The sequence below is a fragment of the Zonotrichia albicollis genome, chromosome 8 (assembly GCF_047830755.1).
Source record: "Zonotrichia albicollis isolate bZonAlb1 chromosome 8, bZonAlb1.hap1, whole genome shotgun sequence".
NCBI classification, from domain to species: domain Eukaryota; kingdom Metazoa; phylum Chordata; class Aves; order Passeriformes; family Passerellidae; genus Zonotrichia; species Zonotrichia albicollis.
The window spans coordinates 11,449,588-11,472,489 of record NC_133826.1 but is presented as its reverse complement, the minus strand read 5'-3'; the positions used below and the strand labels follow the sequence as shown (position 1 = coordinate 11,472,489).

Sequence of the window (22,902 nt, the reverse complement as noted above, 5' to 3'; positions counted from 1 at the left end):
CATCAGTTTGTTGTTCTTTTCACACTCACTAGCTTTGATGAGTTCCCTTTGCACATTGGCCTTTGTTTACTTCCCATGCTCAGCAGGTGTGTGGGCTCCTTGGTGCTCACCCTTCCCACACGTTGGCAGTGCTGCAGCAGCCTGGGCAGGAGCTCCAGCTGGAGCAGGGACCCTGGGCTGCAGGAACATGGATTTGGTGCTGTGCTCTCCAAGGGGTGATGCAGGGTCCCCTCCTAACCCCTGGGGACAGCCTCCAGCAAGGACTTGACTAATGTGGTATGTGTTGTGGATCTGGGTTTCTGCCTTCCAGCTTCTTTGGAAGCAAGGTAGCACAAGAACACATAGCAAAGAAAATCCCACAAAAAAAAGGGAGGTTGGGGGACACAAGTGGTGTGACCTGTTGTGTACAGCCTGATCTTCCCCAGGTGTCTTGGGACAGAATCTTTCAGAGATGAGTAATCTTCTGCTTGCATTTTGAATCCTGCCCATCTGAGCTGAAATCTGGGGAGAGAGGCTGTTTGCAGCCAGCCAAGCGTGTCACCCTGACTACAGTCTGGACCACCAGACCAGAGATGATCCTGTCACATGCCTGCACGAGGGAGTTCTGCCTGCTCTAGCCACTCCTGCAGCTGGCACAGTCCTACAAGTCATTAATTCTTCATCTGCAATGCAAGAAACAACCTGAGCTGGCTCCCAGCAGCCTGGGCTGCACCAGACCCCAGTCTGGAAAAGCTTAAGCTCCTTCCTCCATTTCATATCCTGGACAACAACATAAATTTTCACTTGAGCTTTAGTGAGGGTCTTGCTGGTCCTTCTTAGCATGGGGACCCAGTCAGATGGAGGTGGGTGGGAACCTCTGCATTCCTCCTTTGCACTGTTCCCTCCACTGCTCCTTGTCTCCTGCTTTCTCCTTGCTCCTTGCAGAGCCAAGGGTGCCTCTCCCTCCCCTCACAGCTCTGCCCTGGTGCAAAAAGCAGGCGTGGGCTAATGTAACTTGCTGAAGGCACAAATACTGAAGCCATCCTCAGTGCACACAATTACCAGACTATCAGATGGGAAGGTCTGTAAGAACTAAGCAATGGAAAAGGAATGAAGTTCATTGAGAGGTTATGACCTCAGGGATTAGTAATGATAATTTTTTTTCTGCATGTAATGAGAGATGCTGGTGCAGTGTTGCACCTTTTCTGGTGCCAGTCTTGAAGACTGGTTTAGGCTTACCATGCACCTGGGTGGGAAGGAGGTTTCAGTCTCTTCAGGTGTCAAGTTTCTCAGTTTTTTGACAATTTAGAAATTCTAAAAATCTTTGTTTTCTGGGGAACTAAAATATCCTTTTTATCATGCCTGCTTTATATAGTAAATTTGTATTCTCTTGTTCAATGAATTTATAGCTATGAATTTTTTAAAATACTGATCAATTGAATGGTGAGAGGTTTGTTAGGCAAAAACATTAACATTATTCTATTTGAAAAAATCTAAAAGAAAATAAAAACTTCAAATGAATTCAGTGAAATTAAACACATAAACAATTGGCCCTGTCATTTTTCAGTAATGTATTTGACACACATAGTAAATTTACACACCTTAATACACTTGAGGAGTGGAAAGATGATTTACAGATCCTCCCATCCTTTTCTATTTAATCCTGAAAAACCAAAAATTTTGCATGTGATCAGATAAAAACAGTGAATGTAAATTGGTTCTCTAATGTTGTTTTACCCTTCTCCCTTTCCCTGAGGTTGGGCTCTAAAGCAGTATCAACCACAAATCATTGCTGCACACTTTCTCTGTGGCTCCATGGAAAAAATGGTAAGTTGAACTTGCTCACAATCTCAATGCATCCAAGAAATGCTCCTACAACACCTCTGTCTATACTGAGAGAATTAAAAAAGCCTTTTATGGCCACTAAAAGTGGTGAGAGATGGCACGACTCAGCACCTGAAGGCCCATTAAATGACATCATGTCACTCTGCAATTTCAGAAAGTGGAGGTGGGCAGGTAGGCTGTGCCTGGGCATGTGTTCAGGCTGATGTGTTGCCTCCTTCCACGGCTGATATCAAGATTAAGTGACTCACCTTGTGAAAAATTTTTGTTATTTGTGCTGATTACATTGTAGTGGCAGTAAAGGCCAAATACCCCATCACTGTTGCCCTCTTCCCTTAAGCCAAAAGAAATGCTTGCATTCCTGGAATCTGAGTTCCCTATAAGCCCCTCAAGCTACCAGCAAACAACCCACAACATTTCTGTAGCCAACAGGCATGAAATGACCCCGCTGAAACCCCCGTTGTAACATGACAGTATAGATTTATATTGAAATGCCACCTACAAAAAGGTACTCCCTGAGATGGAAGGGGCAGTGTGAGCATCACCTGGGATCTTGCTGGCACCGTGGTGGTGCCCTGGAGCTTTGACAGCAGACTTTCACCCCGGTGTGTTTAATTGCTGGACTTTGCCTGCCAGCTGGGGTGGGCAGCACACATGACTGTTGTTTCCTACTGAAACAAGAATTCTTTGTCAGCTGCATAGCAGTCTCTCCAGTGTGAGCCCTGCCACCCACTTCCATGGGTTGGCAGCATCACCCAGCAATACAGGGCACCCTGGGGTCCTCCACAGACATGCCAGAAGTTTCAGCCCACTCTGGACCTGTTAAAGCATCCTTACTTGTTCCTGTGGCCTAGAGGATAGTCTTATGGAATAATGGTGCTTGTTTCAAATCCACCAAATCATGGGGCAGGGGGAGGGAAAGAAGCTGAGCCATAGCCACAGCAAGGTGTCTGAGGATCCTAAAGGCTTGGAGAAGCCCATTCTTCAGTGTCTCTGCACAGCAACAGGGATGGTAAATACTCCATAATACCTCAAATACCTTGAGGTGGTCCCCTCAAGGCCCAGAGTGCACTGGCAGGAGGCAGGAAATGGTCAGGAGGTCGGAAGGTTTCAGGACATGCAGCTCAACAGGAGTCCTTGGTTACTGTACAAGTGTTGGTGCCTGGCCACAGGCCACACCTTGGCAGAAGACCACAGGAACTCTGGGAGCTCTGTCTCTTGTAGGGACATGAAAACTGCCCTTCCTCAGGGACCTTTCAAGGCTGGGCACATGGGCACATGCTCCTGAAGAGAGAAAAAGCAGGTGATGAGAAAGCCATGGCCCTACTCATCCTCAGAGTCCCCTTTCCATACGAAGTAATTTCATTTCACCTCTGTGATTTAAAGCCCACAGGAGTTGATAATCTCTGGCAACCTGTCCCAGACTGCCTGGAGCCTGAGGGAGCAGCTTGGTGAAGCTGTGTGACTTCTTCACTCAGGGAGTTGGGATCACAGTCAGATTTGGTGACTCGACACCCATATGCCACGCTCCACAGCTGTGTCCCAGGACTGTCCTCCTAACTTATGGAACAGAGGTGCCATGCAGCTTCATGGAGTGACCAAAGGCAGAAGAAAAAACCCTCTCAAGTGCTTCAGGCTGTGCTGGGGACTTTCCTGAGAAGATTTTGCCTTGACCTGAAGTGGCCACGAGTCTCAGCAGAGGCTGCCCAGGGCAGGGGTCGCAGGTGCTGCACCTTGGCCATGGGGCAGTGGGGTGTGAGCTGCCAGGCATCAGGCTGAGCATGCTGCTGGTCACTCCACAGGGACTAAGCCATAGAAAGGCTATTGTCAGAGCAGAGGATTGTTCTGGGAGAACAGGCTGCACAAAGAGGAATTGTTTTGCCATGAAATGAGGCCATGTTTAGCTCCAGCCAGGGCTGGGCTTTGCCTGCCTGTCTGGGCTGGAGGCTGGCAGGGGATACTCTCCTCTCTGGCCTGCCTGGCATCTTCTCTGCTTCTGAGGTTGTCCACTGGCACAGTCAGCAGCACAAGTACCTGTCCTGAGACCCACGGTGGGTAGGGAGAAAAAGGAAATTGAGGGATAAGAAAACTTGTGGCAGGTCTGCCATGGCCCACTGCACCTGCCTGGCAGGTCCAAGGGGCACAGGGAAAGGGGAGAGTAGCAGTGAGGCAGTGTCCATGGCAAGGGGCTGCACTGTTTCTCCCAGTAATAGGTGTAATAGGTATACTCACCTCTCCAAAAAGTGTTGTTGATAGCCTCCTTGAATGCGTGTGAGGGGACAAGCATCTTACACCTGAGCTCCAGCAAGACACACCAGGGAGCATAGGACACAGAGGCAAAGGGAGAGGGAGCTGCGTGCTCAAAACGTGGGTTGGAACACTCCAGTAATTTCCTATTGGTTTTACTGCCTGTGTGAGTGAATCCCAACATTTAAGTGGAATGGTGGTTGCACCCACAGAAGCATTCTGTGAGTCATTACTTCCCCAGCAGCTGCAGTGGGGCTTCCGCAGCCCAGGACTGCCCGGCTCCTCCTGCCGCGGCCCGGGGGCTGCCCGGCTCCTCCCGGGGCTGCCCGGCTCCCCCAGGACTGCCCACCTCCTCCCGGGGCTGCCTGGCTCCTGCCCAGCTGCGGGGGGAGCTGCACACGTGGGAGCTCCCACACAGCCCCGTGTGAAATCAAATCACAACCAGGTGCATTGTTCTGCTGACAGAGCAAAACAGGCTGTGCCATCATGACAACGATGATGATGAAGATGATGATTGATGCTGTTTCTACTGCTGTGATGTCCATAGAGCCCAAATACACAAAAACAAGACAGCCAAAATTGGTTCCACAGTCTCACTTATGCAGAACATGTTTCTCAGGGGGATGCAAACCTTCCTGTGTTAGCTACTGCCACGGGTTCTTGGGGCAGTGCTTTGAAGTCCTGCCATGATGCTGCAGCAGAGCAGGAGACAAGAGCTGTCTCTCATATCACACAGCAGGACCACCCCGACTTCAGTACCAAAAATAAACTCCACATAAACATCCGCTGCATGTTTCAAAGGCAAATTCCCGTGAGAGCAGCACACCTCTGTGCTGCAGGCCAAGGTGCGCAGAGCCCAAGATTGGGAGGTGGCAGGGGGAGACAGACATGTCCCACTAAAGCCACCTGGCAACAGGCATAGAGGTCTGCCTTCAAAAGCGGAACATCCTGGGAAATGCTGCAGCTTTGAAATAACACCCACAGACAGCAAAGCCCCAAAGCATGGCCTTTACCCCAGTGCATGGCCAGCAAATAAAAAACTTCATGCAAAAGTACCCTGGGGCACAGTCTTTACTCAGAGGAAAGCAGCTGCCATACCAGGCTGGACTTAGCACCCACTGCTATTTCAGTGCAGAAACTGCTTGGACACAATGGTAGCAAAGTGAGAAGGCTTAGAATCAGCAGGTAAATCAATGACAGAATCTGAGCAGCAGTGATAAGATAGCTGCAGCAGGAACTACAGCTCTTGAACCCCTGACTTTAGAAAATATGCATCTCAGTCAGAAATATACATGCAGTTATTTCCTTTCTTTAAAAAACACACACCAAAAATATAAAAAGGACAAAGGCTTCTCCTTCAGAGGAGCCAGACAGCATGCTTTGCATTATGCTTATGTACAGGGAAATTGCAGAAGGTTTTCATTAATTTCTAAGTGCAGGTTTCCAACAAGACAGTGTTCCTGGATCCAGCCAGAGAGCTGCAGTATCATAGGAACAATAAATAAACTGTGGAATCACATCAGCTTGAACTATTTTTATGGCATGTATTACAAACACATCCAAACATCCCATTTCTTGAGCATGAGCTTTTACCACCACAGCATCTCTGTGAGGTACAAAGTGGTAACATTTTATGTCTAAGACAGTTGAAGATTTATTGCCCTTGGGTGGAAGGAGGAGATCCATGGGATTTTTTGAAAACAGCTGTGTATTCATTTGTAGGCACTAGCTGTCACATAGACAGGCTCTCCTCCCCTGGGGCCACCAAGCTCATGCAGGGAGCCCAGGGAAAAGCAAAGACCCAGACTGGGGAGTTGTTTCCACCACTTGACCACTTACCCTGCGCTTGTGCCTTTGACTTCCAAGCAGTCTCTGAGCTTTTCAGAGGTCGGTTAAAATGCATCTTCTGCTGCTGTTTCCATGTGTTTGTCTCTCCTCAGTGAGCTGCAGGTGAAGCTGCTTTGGAAACAATGCAGATGAAAAAGTTGGCTGAACACCCTTTGGCAGCACTCACCCCATTATCTTTCTTCTTAGCATAAAAAGTGCTCTGGCTTCCTCAACCCAACCACCACAAGACTTCTTCTTTGGTCCCAGATGTTTCTGGCACAAAAATCCTATCCTAGTAGGAGGATGGAAACCAACCCTGCCTTACCTGTGGTATGGAACTGAAGAGGTTCCCTTCACTCCTCTGTCCCCCTATCTTTTCAGTTGCTTCTTCCCTCACACCTCACACACTTCACTTCCACTATAAAGGCTTAATGACATCCACTTAAAAGATCTGTAGGTTAAAAAAACAAACAAAATGTTATGTTTTGCTTGTTTAAACAGAAGACATCTGTGTGCACATCGCTGCTTGGGGACGGGACAAGAGAACAAACAAGCAGCAGGTGTTTGTCGTGCTGATCACTGGATGCAGAGAGATGCAGGGAAGAGGTGGCACCACTCTGAGCCTCATGGCTCCCAGGGATGATGCAGCCCAGGGCAGCAGCAGGACAGGCTGTGGGCACGACACAGCATGGCTGCATGTGCCATACAGACTGGGAACAGTGGGCCTGTGGGTAGCTGGGCAGGAAGGAAAGGCAATAAATATCTCTCTCCTGCATTTGGGAGAAGGCCAGATGAGGCATTCCTGTCATGAGGGTGAAACACTTTCCACTCTAACAGTAACTCAGGAGGATGTTAAAAAACAGTTGCATAAGGCAAATGTTGAAAACTCTTCAGTCTGGGTATCCTGCATCTAAAAAAATAACATCCATTTTTAAACATCCAAACTATTAATGCTGAGATCCAGTAACACAAGGAAACCTGGAGAAGCTCCAGAGAACAAGCAAGTTGATGTTATGCCAGCATATTAAAAGAGTAAACAGGATGGCCTAGTAAACAGGTGTGTCTATTCAATAGACATCCTATGGAAAATAATGACCAAAAAATATGTGATCATATTGATAAAGACTTAAAGCAGAGAAACGTAAATACCAATCAACAAGGATTACAGACAATAAGCCTGTCAGACTAACATGATAAATTTTTTGGCACATTCTTCAGTATCAGAGAGCTGGTACAGCAGTGTGTGCAGTCAAGGAACAAGCTCATGGGTGGCCTGGCCAAGTGTGAGGCAGGAGAGGAGCTGCTCCCCTCCGGGAGCAGGCACTGAGCATGTGTTTGCAGCAGGGTAAAGCTGGTTATGGGTACTGAGGGGAGGTTTGGGGGGCCAGAACAAATTTGTGCCCTTCTCCATCACTCTCCTGCACCTGAACTGGAGCCCAGACACCCCAGCAGCACCTGTCATTCCAGGTCTGAGCTTCCTTCCTGCCAAAATTATCCTGCTTGGAAGAGATGAGTTCAAAAGGGATTGGATAAGGCAGGGGAAAAAAACACAAGAGTTCAGAATGGCAGCACATCCCATGCTCACAGGAAGTGTGCTTCCCAATCACCTACTTGGCTGCTGCAACAGCAGGACACAGCCTGAGCCTTTGCCCTGACCCAGCAGGTCACACTTTTATTCTGACACAGTGCACTAGGAACAGTGAATCCCTGTTGGACATGCAGACCACAGTGACAAGCAGTGGACCATGAATTCCACAGTAACTTTATGGGTAAAAGGCTTGTCCCTGTTCCCTGTTTAAACATTCAAATACTAGCAGCGACTGGATAAGGAGGTTAAAGTCGCTCTACATCTGAAATTCCCATTCCCACAATTAGAATAGCATGTCCTGGTCCAGTGTCCCAAGGGACACAGATGCATAAGAAGATTTGGATGTGAGTCAAGAAATGGAAAATATGCCTTAAAGCAAAAGGGACTTTCATCAGTTCAGTCTGTCTTAACAAAGGATCAGGAAAGCTTGATCATAATATCTGACTCCTCTGGTACTAACAACTCAGAGGCTCAGTTCCTTCCTGAGAAGATCCACTGACTTGAAGGAAATTAAAGAAATACAGCTTCAGTCTAAAGTGAAACAAGAAAAACAGTTTCTAGAACAACCTACCAGCCACTGTAGCAGGGACACACCAGTTTAAAATCAACTGTTTTCCTAACAACAGTGCTCTAATTTACACAAGAACTAATTCGAGGCAGCCTGTGTCATGCAGGAAGTTACGCTGGGAGCCTGGCCAGCCTCCCTGCTTTATAATCTACGGAAAAAACCTGCCTGTGCTTCCCTCCCTGCAGTCCAATTGTGTGAAAGGTCTGGCCTGCCCCACTGGAGGCGGTTTGGGAGGCGTGTTACTCAGGCTGGCATGGGCAGCAGGCAGCCATGCCCTGCCTGTGTCCCGGGCTGCCCGAATCGCTCCAGGCAGCTGCTGTCCCTGCGCTCTGGCACTGAGGCATTTTAGCTTTATAAGGAAGCCAGTCTGAGGGGATGAAGCAAAGCAGAATCCTAGAGCTGAGGCTCCATGAATGATGAGTGCCAAGGATCTGACACATACAATATTCTGCCTTCCTTTCCAACCAAAGCAAGGACATGAGACAGAGTAGGGAACAGCCATCCCCATGGTTCTCAGCACGCCACAGGAATAGCCCTGCAGGCTCTGATTCCCCAGCCGCCAGGCTTGGTTTTGCACAAACCACTCACACTGGAACCAGTAACCTACCTCCACACCAGTTCCCTGCTGTAGTCAGTGGCATCCTAGAGAGCCAGGACCTCTGCATTCATTAGGAGCAAAAAGCAATTGCACTAGTCTGGCTGGGATGCTGCCACTGCAGACAGACTCATTTGTAGTGGAGCAGCTTTGCTATTGTATAAGCTGTTTGTGCTTCCAGCTCAACTTTCTGCTTCCCAGCTCAGTGCTTTTCAAGGGCCAGCATGTCAAAATGGGTCAATAACTGCCCTAGTCACAGCTTTGTGGACGGTTTTGTTTTGGGAGAACAGCTCACAGCCTCCACAAATAAGCTGGATCTGATTAGCTCAGAGGCAAGCAGTGCAGGAGCAGCTGCAGGCTGTATCTGCTGAGTGGAGATTTCCTCACCCAAAGATTGCTGACAGATGCTATTGAGTAAAACACACTGCTGGCTTTCAACACAAGTCAGAAGGAAGTCCATGCAAGAGCAACCATAGGCAGGACATTTGTCCTTTAGGATAGTGCTGTATGTACTGACAGGCTCCACGGCCTGTGTCCCCACCCTTTTGTCTCACGGGAATCTCTCATTAGGCAGATTATATGTTACAGCTCAAGGGCATAAAGTAGAACAGGGATGGCTTCACGCTGCTCAGTTCCTAAGAGAAATGGGCCAGACTTCACAACCTGGCCCATCCAGAAGTGTCACAGTCCTGCTCACATTGAAATACCTTTCTGAAGTGATAAATGACTCCTGAAGCAGCTAATAAACTTTATAGAAAACAGAAGCAGAGAAGCACAGAAGTGAAATCAGATCCAGCTGGGATTTGCTGCAGCATCAGAATACAAAAGCTCTGAGCTTCTGTTCCTCAAGTGCTGTCTTCTTGCTGTGGGCCTTGAAATCGTCCTTCCCAGTATCTTGCATTCTGGAGTAGAGCCATAATTGGTTTTTGATGCACAAGATGGTTGCTGCTTATGTTTGTACCCTGCTGACTCACTCTGCTACACCCCTTTACACACAGACCTGCAGCTCCAGCACTTGGCCTCCAGCATTTTCAGTGTGGTTTAGACTGAAGCTGCTCTGTAGCCTTACCCAAAGGGAAATAAGAGTCCTTATGAGCCAAGAGATGGACACAGTGTCTCACAGTGAGCATAACAAGGTCTTTATTAAACAAGACCGAGTAAAGAAAGAACATACCAAATGAACAAGCAGAAAAAAGGAGCTCTGTGCAGCTCTTCAGGGTCTCTGTCAGGAAAGGGTAGTGATCCTCCAGAACAGACCTGGAGAAGATGGCATCCATACCAGAAGCAAAGTCCTCTGCTCTGGCTGAACAGAGAGGTACTTGTGTCCAGGAGACATGGCCAGCAGCAGCTCCACACAAGCCACCCAGCACTAAATAAAATCCAGGGAAGGGCCTTATAAACCCTGTCTTCCCAAATATGGTGTGTGGATATGCGAAGGGACTTGGAAGTCCTAGAAGGAATCCAGGTGGGATGCCTGCAGCAGTAACAAATGTTGCCTGTTCCCCGGGTCTGGTTCATCTCAGCTCATCTCTGATACGGATGCATTGAGGCAGATTTTATATTTGTTTTTATGCCACTTGGCATTTTTCCTGGAGAGAGAAAAGAGAAAAGGCAGTGCAAAATCAGTAATATGAGAGGACATTTGCTCAGGAGCACACAAGACTCACAACTACCCTGTCTGGGCTTTTTCAGTTCCACTCCAGGCTCATTGCTACAGAACCTTTCAGCTTCTGACCTACACGATCAATCTCTTCCACAAATTTGCATCTTTCTCTACTGACAAATCTCCTTGACTATTCCTGTGTCCCCCTGCTATCCCCTTCAATTCTATTACTTTTTCATCCTCAGTAAGCCTTTCCCTTTGTCAGGAGGGTCCTGCAGGAGTGTTGGACTTAGTCTCACAGAAGCTGCTGGCAGCAGCACACACAGAAGACCCCAGACTGTGTCCACTTCCATTTCAGAGTCTCAGTAGCCCCTTCCCTGCAGCATTATTTATAGTCAGGGTGTATATATAAATTACTAAGCCTCTCTTAGATTTCATAATTTCTTGTAACCACATCCACCTCTTGGGCATTATTACTCTCTGCTGATAGCAATCTCACTGGGAGTGTCTTCAAAGACATCTTACTAGCAGCTTACACTAAGTAAGTAGAGTGTTGGACAAAACTGAGATGATCTGAAAAATAAATAGTGATTAAAGAGCAGCACAGAGAGATACTATAAAAACACTCCTTCAGTGTCTTCAAACTGAACCAGAAAAAAAGGGTAACTTCTGAAAGTTAAAGTTATAGTGCAGCAGGATGAGAAAATATTTGATAAGCAAAAGCCTAAACAAATAAAGATAATTAAACTTTCTCAAACATATTCATAGTGGGTCACTCCCAGCAATGAATGGACAGGTAACTGATAGAAATCTAACAGTAACTGATAGATACTAAAAATCAGAGACAAATACTGTTAGATATCACTCCAAAATCAACAGTGAACCAAACTGTATGGTTCACCCACAGCTGAGACACTGTGAGTGGCTGTGGTCTTCCCAGCCTTGAGAACAACCAGAAAAAGTGCATGTAAGAGTGAAAAGGAAGATCCAAGTTATAATTTTCACACAAAGTCATAATAAGGAGAATAGGACTTAGCAAAGGGAAAACCACCTAAAAATAGATAAAGGAAGGAGACATGACAGATTTCCAAAACATGAAAACTAGTATGGAGGAGGTAACTGAGGAATGATTATTCACCATTTCTCACAACATGGGTAAAAAAAGAAAAATGCAATAAAATGATCAAGCAAAATATTCAAACATCAAAAAGATTTTAAGCAAAATGTGATAAAGCTGTGGGACATACTGCCATGGGTGTTGTAGAAGTCAAAACTGCAATTCAATCGGGAACTGCAAAAATTAATGGCTCCTGGACCCAATGGTATCAAACCAAACACTGGCTTAAAATCCCTAATAGGCAATTGTGGTAAAGATATACTTTGTTCTTGTATTCTTTGAGGCTCAGCTATGGACACTATCAAAAGCAGAATAGTGCCCTTATCAAGAGGTACTTTCCCTACCACACAGGCTGGACAAGTGCTCTCGTTATCAGTGCACTCTCTGCGAGCCCTACAGAAGTGACTGCCTCCCCAGCCTGGATACAGTATCTCTGGGTATTCAGGAGGAATCACAGGAGGTCTTCTTTGTTACCAAATTACAGTGGAAATTACTTTCTAACTCTTACATAAATACATATTTAACTTAGGATCAATACTGTTGCTCAAGTACACATCTGAACAACAATCATTATATACAGGCAAGAAAACATCAATTAGGATATAGGATATCCTAAACTGCAATTAACATAAACATTCTGACAATACAGCCTGCAGGTCCCCCAGGCCAACCCCATTCCTGAGAGCAGAGGATTTTTAAGTAGGAATACCAGAATAGGGCAAGCCTGCAGTGACATTCCTGCAGAATACCTATTCTGCTTCTATCATATTGTGCCTCAGGGTCAAGGAATCAGAGTTGGTATCCTCAGGATTAGATATTGACTAATTTTTCATCCAGAAGTCTATCTACTTCTTTTTCCACCTCATATAAACATTATCTGCCTATCACACACTAGGCAATGTGCTCTACAGCGTAATTATTTAGCATTCAGAAAAGTATCTCCCTTTCATTCTAAATCTACAAGCCCACATTTTGATTGGTGCAGTTTCACCAATCCTTCTGTATCATGGGAGGCAAATGAGGCCTCCTGCAAATGAGGCAAATCATTACTCATTTGCCTGTTGTATATAATTTGGGATTTTATGTGCTTCCAGTTTCTTCTCCCTAGCCCAAAGCTATGCTCACTAGCACAGGAGATATCAGAACTGCCCATAATATTGCAGATGTGGGTACCCAATGGATTTACAGAATAGCCTAAAGATATCCTGTTTCTCTGTTCCTTTTCTAGACATTCCTAGCATTTGGCTTGCATTTCTGCCCCAACTGAATACCAAATTGTTGTCTTTACAGAACTCTTCTATCATAGATGTATTTCACAAACACAAGTGACTAGGTTAGAGTCCAGGTGCTGGATGTGTAGTCAAATTTCTATGCCTATGTATTTCACTTTATATTCAATGCAAATGTCATCTACTGCTGTTAAGCAAAGTCACTTTGTATAGGAAATCCTTCTACCTTTTTACAGAAAACTTTCTTTTCTTACCTTAAATAACTCATTAGCATCAAACTTTTCCATTTTATTACCTACCCACAACTTAAATTTCACAGGAAAACCCCCAGTATCCCTGAAAACTACACTGTGATCTCTCTCCACATTGATTCCTATGTTCACTAAGTCTATTATTAAAACAGTATTGCAGTGGGAGTTAAGGAGCTGAAGCTGGTTGGCTGGGATCCACCTCACCCTCTGAGCCAATTTTAAACAGGTATTACTCCTCTACTATAACCTGACTCATATCATTAAGGCCCAAAAGGAACCTCATACTTAGTCACATCTAAAAGGTGTCTGGGGAAGAATCTTCACATCTGCATTTGTCTTTCCTGGTCTCTGGGTTTCAACTGATCTCAGATCTGGAACTTTACCTGGCTGTCCTGCTGGTGCCATCTGCACTCCTGCCAGCATTGGCTGCTGCTGAGCTGGTGCACCTGTCATTGGCACCTGCTGCATGCCTGAAGCACCTGCAATGATGGCCCCAGCTCCTGGCTGGCCTGACTGGACAGATGCCCCAGAGCCCGGGGGTCTGCGGTTTGACAGCCCCTTCCCAAAGGCCACAGCTGCTACCAGGGCATTGGTGTCTGCAGGGTTGAAGGTCTGCTTGTTCTGTCGTAAACCTGTAAAAAAAATGAAGGTAGTTTGGAAGTTATTTTTAGACTTGGCAATCAAGTCTAAGAAGTAGCATAGCTGGTCCTGAATTTACTTTTCGGCTCCTTTAGTGCCGTGCAATAGAGATGAGTTTCTTACAGGCTGTCCTACAGGAGTCTCAGCAAGGTCAAAGCAGCGGCAAAATCAATGGACACTGGTGATCCAAGAGCTTTTTCACTGAGAGCAGACCATAATCTGCTCGTGCAAGGAGGATAGAGTGACCTAACTCCTCCATGCCCATAAGAAGCAGCCACTAAAGGCTATTGCATGCTGAATCCTATGGCAGGTAACACTGTGATTCAGACAAACAATAGCAACACCCCCTTTTGGAAGCTCATAAGCAAGGTGGTGTCTGCAGGTCTTTTTGCCACACACTGTTATTCCCAGATAGTGGACAGAACCTGTGCTCAGGTCCTGTGTCAAAGATGAGAGTAAAAACAATGCCACTGCCTTTCTGGGTAGTGTGTGGCGCTCCCAGGAATAGTGAACACCACAACCAGAAAAGGCTGGCCATGAGCCTGAAGCACCTATTATCTAGACAGGATCACACAAAAGCCTGCCAACATGGGGACTCCTTCAGAACATAGCTAAAGGGTTTCTCATTCACTGCTGCTGCATTTTCACAGCTATTTTTATTAATTAAAGTTGATTGGGAAATTTTCTTGGCAGATACTTATCACCTCCTCAAAGGTGGATGTGTCAAAGGGCTGGAGTGACCTTCCTGCCATGCACAGGTCACACAAGGAAAACACATTGCACCCATAGGCTCCCTTCTCAAATTAGGGGACTCCAGGACAGCCAATCTTGCATCTTCTGGAATGTTTTCATTTGTGCTGCTCAACTGTGTTTCCCATACTTCAGTCTCTCCAATATACCTATTTTTCCCTCTAATCTCTCAAATTTGCTGCTTAGACCCCATACCCCACTCCCACGTCAGTGACATACCTCCACTTTCAGATTCACGCTCCTCTTTACTGATTTTCTCCAGCAAATTTGAGCACATTTTGTTCAGACTTTGGATCTGTTTCTGCAAAATGAAAACTGTCAGAAACTGCCAGGATACCTCCAACTCAGGACAAATCAGCAAGATAATTGAAAAAGCTTTCCCTTCCCTGGATCCATGTAACCAAATATAAGTGTTTTGTAGCTGAGCTTAGAGTGCCCAGTGCTAATGCAGGAGGGTACTGTGGAGACGGGACAGCCTTCACTTCTGACTAGTTGGACAGCCAACTGGATACCCTTGTGAAACTGTGGAGGAAATCAAACCTCAACTGTGGTCAGCTGGAGAAATCTCAGACAGGAAAGGACACAGAGGAAAAAGAAAACTGGCAAGTGGAAGGGTGGAGGAAGCAGTTAAAAGGCATCTCGTGCCCTAGGGGTAAGAGGCAGAAGTATCAAACCCTCCTTTACCTACCTGTGCTGCATCAGGGCTGATTCGAGCTGCATCTGTGATCAGCTGCTTCTCCTGCTCCTCCACCTCAGGGTCGGGCTTAGTTCGAAGGTGGTCGGGCACCACTTCATGGCTGAACACTGGCACACGTCCCTCTGTCTGCCTCTGCAATGGGGCACAAACCTCACTCAGAGCCTCTCCCTCCAGCCCAGCAGCAGGCAGCTCCAGACCAGGGCATAGGCCATGGTGCTGATCAAGGGAAAACCTTGATCTGGGGAGCCTTAGGAAGTTTCAACAACTTGTCTAGGAATTTGCACTGTGCCTGTTTAGTAACAACAACATATTTGTTGTTACAGCAACACCTCCTGTAAAGTGTATCCAGTGCAAGTGTAGATGAAAACCCCACAGCAAAGCAGCTCTCAGACAGAAGTACTTCCTGCCCTTTCTGATACTCAGGGGACATGCTTACCATGATCTCCTCATCACGGTCTGGAGACAGCACCAGTGGGATGATCACCTGGTTCCGCAGCAGCGGCGTCTTCTCGTGCTTTAGCACTTTATTCAAGGTGTTCAGCTGTCCTGAGAGCAATGCAAAGCTGTCCAGAACTGAAGGCCTGGAAAAGCAAATAAAGAAGATAGAACATGGAAAGGAGATGTCACACAGGGCTCTTCTCTCTTCTTCACTCAAACGGCTGAGGAGCAAGGAAACAACACTGTCAGTCCTCAAATCAGTCTGCTCCAGACAGTAAGCAGCAAAACCTAGGCTGAATATGCAGGTGTGGACAAACCCCAGTCCTAACTGGAAAAGGCTCATATGGAGCAAATACCTCAGGGACATTACAAGCAGTACCACTGAAAGTGGCAGTTGTGTGGGATTTCAGTAAAACACAGAGAAGCAATTCTTTCCTTTCACCACCTCTCCCAGTGAAACTCCAGAGCAAGGTCTAAGAAACAATTTCATTCTGAAGCAGTACAGCCAGGGCAGAGGACATTTGTAGCTTGGTTATCCAGACTAAGAAACAAAGAAGCTAAACAACTGATAATCTTTTCAAGGAGGTTCTCTCCATCTTAGTTTCTGTGCTGGATTCATCAGCTCTCCTGCCTTCATGAACTATAAATGTTAACTTGTCTGGGAAGCTTTGCTGCAGTGGCAGACACTAAGATTACCATATAGTTTATTAAGCTGCGTCTGCAACATCTTTATGTTCCATATTCTCCAGGAAGAGAAGGCCATCTTTCAAGGCTCTCAAACTGCAGCAAAGCAGAATCAGCAAAACACAAAAGCTCAGTTTATATCAGAGCCACAAAAAGCCAGAAAAGGTCAAGAAATGCAGAAAGAACCATTCCTCGTTTTATAGTGTATGTGGGTCTCTAAGGTCTTTCATCTGAGAACTCCTACTCACTGCAGATGCAAGTCTAGTTCCCATCAAATGTCTGGATTAAAAGGTGTTAGTGTGACTCTAATTACTCTACAACATGAAGCCAATGGACTTCAACTGGTTTTCTTGTGGAAGATCTGTAATGGTTCCTCCAGCACAAATTTAAAAAGAAAATTGAAACCTATGGACAAGAAGCTAATGTTTTTTAATCAATCCTTTGAGCCAAGTCTGAAGAGCTCTGGCAGTGATCAACAGTGAGACACTTTACCATGTGAGTCGATCATACTCGTTCTCCAGCTTGTAGATAAAACTGACCAAGGAGTTCTTCAGGTCGGCCACCTGACTGATGAGTGCCTCCAGGGTCAGCTCCAGCTGCTTCTCCTCTCTCTAAAAAAAGGCAAGACAGACAAGGGAAGAGAACAAAGAAGTTGTGAATCCACACCCATGCATCCATGATCCAGTCTGTCCTACAGGCAGCCTCCTTTTGAGAGAAAGCAGAGGCATTGGAGATAAAAATCCCATTATTTCACACTGATCCCTTTCCCTTAGGTCAGGCTACTTAGGCAAGAGACTTGTGCCTGAGACAAAGGCTTGGCCAGCTGTCCTGCTAATGATCTGGATGAGTGTCTGAAAACACAATCATTTACACCTGCTTTTCACCACATCAGGCAAAGTCATCAAAACTAGCTCACAACACCTTTGTAAGCTACTTAAGCTAACCCAGATCAAAGTAAGCTTTCCCTCAGCCTTTTCTGAAGCAGCTGTGGGTGCTGTGATGTCTTCATCCAAAACAGTCTTTGTAAAATGACTACCCTGACTGTGGACTACTGAAGACTCCAGTTTGTGTAATTCTTTACTTTCTTTCTGCCCATGTGACACCTGCAGCTGCCAAGGAAACTGGCAGCTCCTCCTGGCACTGCCCTGCCGTGACACAGACTGGCACTGCACCCACACACACCCCTCACCTCCTGCCTTTTGCTGGGATTATATTGTTTAAGAAATCTTCCCCACTGACATCCCCTTCCGGGTGAGGGAGGATTGGTGACAGACAAAGTGTCAAGACTGGGGATGTGCTGCTGAAGACATCAAGACATCCTTGACTCTTGCAAAATTCCTCTAAACTCATATCTACTCTAACTTACTCATGCGACAGTGTTGTGCAAAATATAATTAAAGTCCCAGCCCTAAGGAACTGCTCGTGTAAGTTGAGAACTGTACAATAATCCAAGAGGAGGGTGGGACAAAGCAATCAAATAATAGAAAGGGAATACCGATTGGAGAAGCAGATAGAGTGACTCACATCGTTGGCATGCTTGCTATTGGGTTTGGTTTTGCTCTGTTCAAATACACTGGCCCAGGGTAAGCTTCATTGAGAGATTATCAGGCACCTTCCATGTTCATGAGAACACAACATTATTCTATTTTATTTGTACTCTGACAAGTCGGTAATCACTGATGGGACTTCATTTCACTTTAACCACCTTAAAACAAACAGCTGAATAAACCTTATTAAAATGTGATCCCCAGTCCATGGAGTGGACTCATGAACAGATTGCTGCTGGCTGTTCCACCTAGAGATAAAAGCACTCTCCTTCGTCTTGCGACGGGACTAGTCAGTTCCTGTCCAATTAAGAAACGTGCCTGCAACAGTTTGTGTGCCCAGCGTTTGTGCAAGGAGGTTAACTACTGCCTGCGTTACAGGCCGGGCCGGCAGCCAGCGTTTTACTGCAGAGGTGCCAGGCTGCGCACCCACGGCCATTGCCCTGGCCCCCTGCCCGTGCTGATCCAAGAAGGCCTCAGGAGGATGAATGAAACCCCATTGCTCAAGGAGCACTCTCACGCAGCACGGCACTCCAAGCCTTCCTCCCCAGGCTCCTCCCAAAGCCATCGGGAGCTGGAGGCACACGCAAGCTGTGCAAGAAGCACCCAGTGAGTCTGACCAGCGATTCCAAGGAACGCTGTGCCTCCCCAAGAGGACACTTTGAGGAGTTTGTTAGCAATGTTTCACTGGCCCGAGGTAGTAAAGGTAGGGCTTATGGTAAGGGCTCTGAAGGACCTCCTGATACGGAGTAACTGAGAGGTAAAGGTGAAATACAGAGTAGGTAAAGGTAAAACAATGCAGGCAGAGAAACAGAGGAGAAAAAAAATCCTGGCTGGCAAAACAAAGGGGGAAAAAAACCCCATGACTTTCTGTATACAACTACATTATCTGAGCTGATAACGTTTTAACTCTATAAGATCTCAGAATTATCTGAGGGTAACCCATGAAAATATCTGCCCAATCCTGGAAAGGCAGTCAAGGAAGTAAAGGCGACCACAGGAGTTATTAGGAAAGCAACAGAAACTAAGCATCATGATGTCACCACATAAATATATCCCTCCTTTACATCTCGAATACTACGTGTCACTCACTCTTGTTCCCCCCACTGCAAAGGAACAGAGTAGGAATATGTACTGATAAAGGTAACGAGGATGATGAATATCCTTAGTTCCAAAAAAACCCAAACAACCAAACCAAACCAAAACTTAAAAAAAACCAAACAGTGAAAAAGCAGTAAAAAGCCTGGCACGACTAAGTGGCTGAAGCAAGGAGAGACAATGTAACAAACCCCATAAACGAGGAATAGCGGGACAAGCTGTTTTCACTTTCTTTTCCAGCGGGACAACCAGAACATCTGTCTGAGGCCAGCCAGCTGCGCTTTCAAACAAACCAAAGGAGGTGGATCTTGTCCTGTCAACCTGCCCTTAATACTCTTCTCTTTGGACAGTGCGGATGCCACAAATTCACAGCACTTCAAAATTCGGTTCTTTTCCCATTAACAACGGGAACGTTTCATTAACGTTTCATTCAAGCGGGACGGGGGCACTCAGCCGCACACACGCTCACCCCACGGCCGTGCAGCAGCAAGGGGCTGTGCACAGCAGAGCACTGCACCGGCTGCTCGGGGACGCGCTCGCAGCAGCCCCGGGTGAGCCCGGCTCGGCTCGGCTCGGCCCGGCCCGGCCCAGTCCGGTCCCGCTCCCCGGCCCTCACCTGCATGGCGGCGACAGCGGCAGCGGCGGCGATGGCGGCGGCGGTCCCGCCCCGTTGTCCCGGGAGAGCGGCACTTCCGGGGCGGGGCCGCGCGGACATGGCTGCGGCCGAGCGGCCCGACGGGGAGGTGGGTGCGGGCCGGGAGCGGGGCTGGGGGAGCCGAGCCGAGCCGAGCCGAGCCGAGCGCGCAGGGGACACGGCCTCCATGGGGAGCAGTGGGGCCGGCGGCACGGGGCCGGAGCAGCCCGGGGTGAGCGGCGGCGCGGGCACTGTCCGGGGCTGCTCCGGGGCTGACCTGGGCCGCTGTGCTCCCGCCGCAGGTGGAGGAGGCCGGGCACGTGTTCCTCCTGATGAAGAAGGACTATCGCATCTCCCGCAACGTGCGGCTCGCCTGGGTGCTCAGCCGCCTGCACCAGGTGATCCGGGCCGTGCCCGAGCCCGAGCTGGTGAGTTGGTGCTCAGGGCTGCACGGTGTCACCGCCGCTGGTGCTGCACCGCCCAGCAGCACCTGCACCCTGCAGGGCACTTGAGCCCCTTTCCTTTCTCTGAGTCTTCCTTTGGTGTGGCTCGATGTTCTGTCATGTTCCGTTTGCTTGTTCTGGCAGGTAAATTCAGAAAATGAGCTTGATGTTCTCAGCATCCTGCCTAACGGGTGGCAGCCCGACGAGCCGGTCCAGCCCAGGCCCTACCTCCTCGTCCCCTCCACACGGGTCACCTTCCTGGCCCGCCAGTACCGATTTGTGATTGAGCTTGATCTCAGCCCTTCCACGGGGATTGTGGTAAGAGCAGAAACTGCCTCGGTCTGGGGTGTTCGGCATTAAAACAGAAATCCATTTCTATTTGCTGAGAAAAGGTTTATTGTTCTCAGTGTCAGCCTGAACTTTTGCAGAAGTCTTGCTTTTCCTGGGAGGGAGCCATGCTGTGCCCTTGGCTGGGAACTTAATGGCAAGTCCTGTTTCTCCATTGGATGCATAATGTGTGACTGCTGTTTACAGGAGTTGTCACTTTAATCCAGCTGCCATTGCAGAAGCATGTTTGTGGTTGGGTTTGCTCAGTGGGACAACCACCAGTGAGACTGAAGGTCCTAGGAGATGAAAAAGCCATTCCCTTTCTCTGTTTCTGTAGGATGACTCAACAGGGGAGATAATTTTTGATGAAGTGTTTCATGCCCTTTCCCGGTGCTTGGTGGGATTGTTGAGACCCTTTCGTATCCCTGGTTCAGACATTATCTACCAGCCAGAAATCTTTGTCACCATCCAGGTGTATTCCTCCATCATTGGCCTGCAGTCCCACCAGGTAAAGTTCAGGTTCTGCCTTGGCACGGCGTGAGCAGCTCGCTGTGCTGTGCAGGTGTCCTGTGAGCACAAGGGAAATGGGGCAGGTGGCAGCTGGGCTCTGCTGCAGGCTTGTCTCACTACAACACATGGCCTGGCATGATGCAGTGTGTGTGTGAGCAACTTCTCCTTCCTGGGCAAGAAGCAGAGGTTTCTCTGGAGATTGCTGCCCTCAGGCATGATCTTAGAATTGGGCCACAGGAAATATTTACCTCATGTCGAATGTGTGCTTATTGTTGTTGTTCTTATTTTGTTGTTTGGGGGTTGTTTTTGTTTTTAATTTCTGTTGGTTAATTATTTTTGCCTGTTTTAATTAGCTTGAAGCATTCAAAAAGAGCTTGTATGACCAAAAGCTTGTCTCCCTATTCCAGCTCTGTAGCAGTGGTTAATTCAATGATAATTGCCTCTTCCTACAAACCTTGGTTTTTTTGCACTGGTCTTGAATAAGCTGCTTCTTGCTGAGGGGACCAGCCAACCCCACTATTGAGATTTATCAGTGAGATTTTACTTGTGTTATGGCAGGTCTGTTTAATAAATTTGAGTCTGGTTTATGGGGCCAGTGTGTTTTTGAAGTTCATCCTTGATCTCTTCCACCTTTCAGTATTTTCACATAACTTATGTGTTTATGTGTATTTCATCCCTTTGCTAACACCAGGGGAAGTGTGTGGTAACAGGAGGAGCTTGTTAGTCTGTGCTTGTTCTCTGCCTCCCCTTCCCCAGCCCTCCCTGCCTAAGCCTTCTGCCAGGGTTTTGTTGTACCTGAGGAGTGTGGCCACCACTTATGGTCTGTTCTGAGGTGCCACTGGAGTAAGTGCTGCAGGAATTTGTCTATTTGCCATTGATGTTTCATGTGTCATCTTGTCCAGCAGTTCTGCACACCATCATGCTGTGCCTCTGTATCTCCCCTATTTACACTATACTGAGCACCCTGAAGTTGCTACATTTTTCTTGTTTGAACCTCTCTAAATTCCCACTTTGTATATGAGGCCATGAACTGTGATTCCCAGGAACAAATTGATAATTCTGTTTCTTTTATGGAGGAAAAGGCGTATGTGTGTATGTATTGCTCATCCAGGAAAGACTCTCTGTGGTGATCATTTCTTTCTCCTGTGTCACTGTGAGGTCTTGCCCATATGAGCCTGAGGGATGTGGTTAAAATGCAGCACCCCACCAATCTGCTGAGGTCTCTGTCTGCATGTTGTATCTTTGTGTCTGGCTGTGGACAGGGATTGCCTGTACCCAGGGTGACATCTGTAAACACAGGTGTCATGCCTGTCACCCTGGGGGGTTGCTGTGCTGGCAGGCTTACTCTGTCACATCACTCAGCTTCTTGTAATGTCCACTCTGATTGTTTCTTTTCTTTATTTTAATTTGCTGTTGCCCTTGGAAGATAATTTGATCAGTCTATAGGTAAGGTAGATTAGAACAAACAGGCCTTCCTTAGAAGCATCAGACTGCAGTTAATGGTTTTAACAGTGATCCCACATCACCTTCTCCTAATAACTGATTATCCTGGAGAAAGCCAAATGAAGTGGAAGTTTCTTGCCCAAGAAGGAGATTCCCCAAGGTGTCACATAGGCATCTGCTGTGGGATGCACATTGATTGCCATGAAGTACCACTGCTCACAGGCAGTTGCTTTTGAGCAGGAACAGAGAGAAGTGGCCTGTGCTGTACCCATGCTTTGTCAGCGATGTGTTTGACCTTCACTGTGCAGAACTGTGTTCCTGTGTACAATCTTGGGTGCTATAAGACCTTAACTTGATGCCTGACATGTGTGTCCTTGGGCCAGGTACTGTTCCAGGGCTGTCAGCTGGACGAGACGAAGCGTGAGGCCTTTCTGCACCAAGTTTACACACAGCTCTGTGCCTTTGAAAACAAAGTGGCAGAGATGCTTCAGCAACAGTATGAGCCCAAACCACAGGTAAGGAGGGCAGGGGTATCTGGACTCTCTTGGCTTCCTGGAGATGTGCACTCTGAAGCCCCTCTGAGGCGGGGTGACAAGAGGAAAAGCAGCATAGGTGTGCAGAAGGAACAGCTAAGGACTTGGTGAGATAATATTGTGGGATCTGGCAATGAGACATGGACACTGAGGAAACAGAACCATTAAGTGTTTAGAAGGACTGGTGAGGATGGTTACCTTCCCCAAAGTTAAGACAGCCTGACTGTAGGTCATGGGAGAAATGGTAGGATGTGCTTTCTCTCTGAAGAAGGTGGCAGGAGAGGTGATTATGTCCATGTAACTAATCTATAAATAG

General features: G+C 47.3%; 1 protein-coding gene across 6 annotated transcripts in view; it reads left to right on the top strand.

Annotated features, from left to right (window-relative positions):
* Positions 1 to 19,292: 19,292 nt before the first annotated feature.
* SZT2 (SZT2 subunit of KICSTOR complex) overlaps positions 19,293 to 22,902 on the top strand; it is a 53,010-nt gene continuing 49,400 nt past the window's right edge. For all 6 annotated transcript variants that reach the window (XM_074545945.1, XM_074545946.1, XM_074545941.1 and 3 more), the window contains exons 1-5: positions 19,293 to 19,439; positions 19,633 to 19,758; positions 19,918 to 20,091; positions 20,438 to 20,608; positions 22,437 to 22,568. In XM_074545945.1, coding sequence (XP_074402046.1) covers positions 19,317 to 19,439; positions 19,633 to 19,758; positions 19,918 to 20,091; positions 20,438 to 20,608; positions 22,437 to 22,568 — 726 coding nt within the window. In that variant the 5' untranslated portion in view covers positions 19,293 to 19,316. The remainder of the gene's footprint in view (positions 19,440 to 19,632; positions 19,759 to 19,917; positions 20,092 to 20,437; positions 20,609 to 22,436; positions 22,569 to 22,902) is intronic.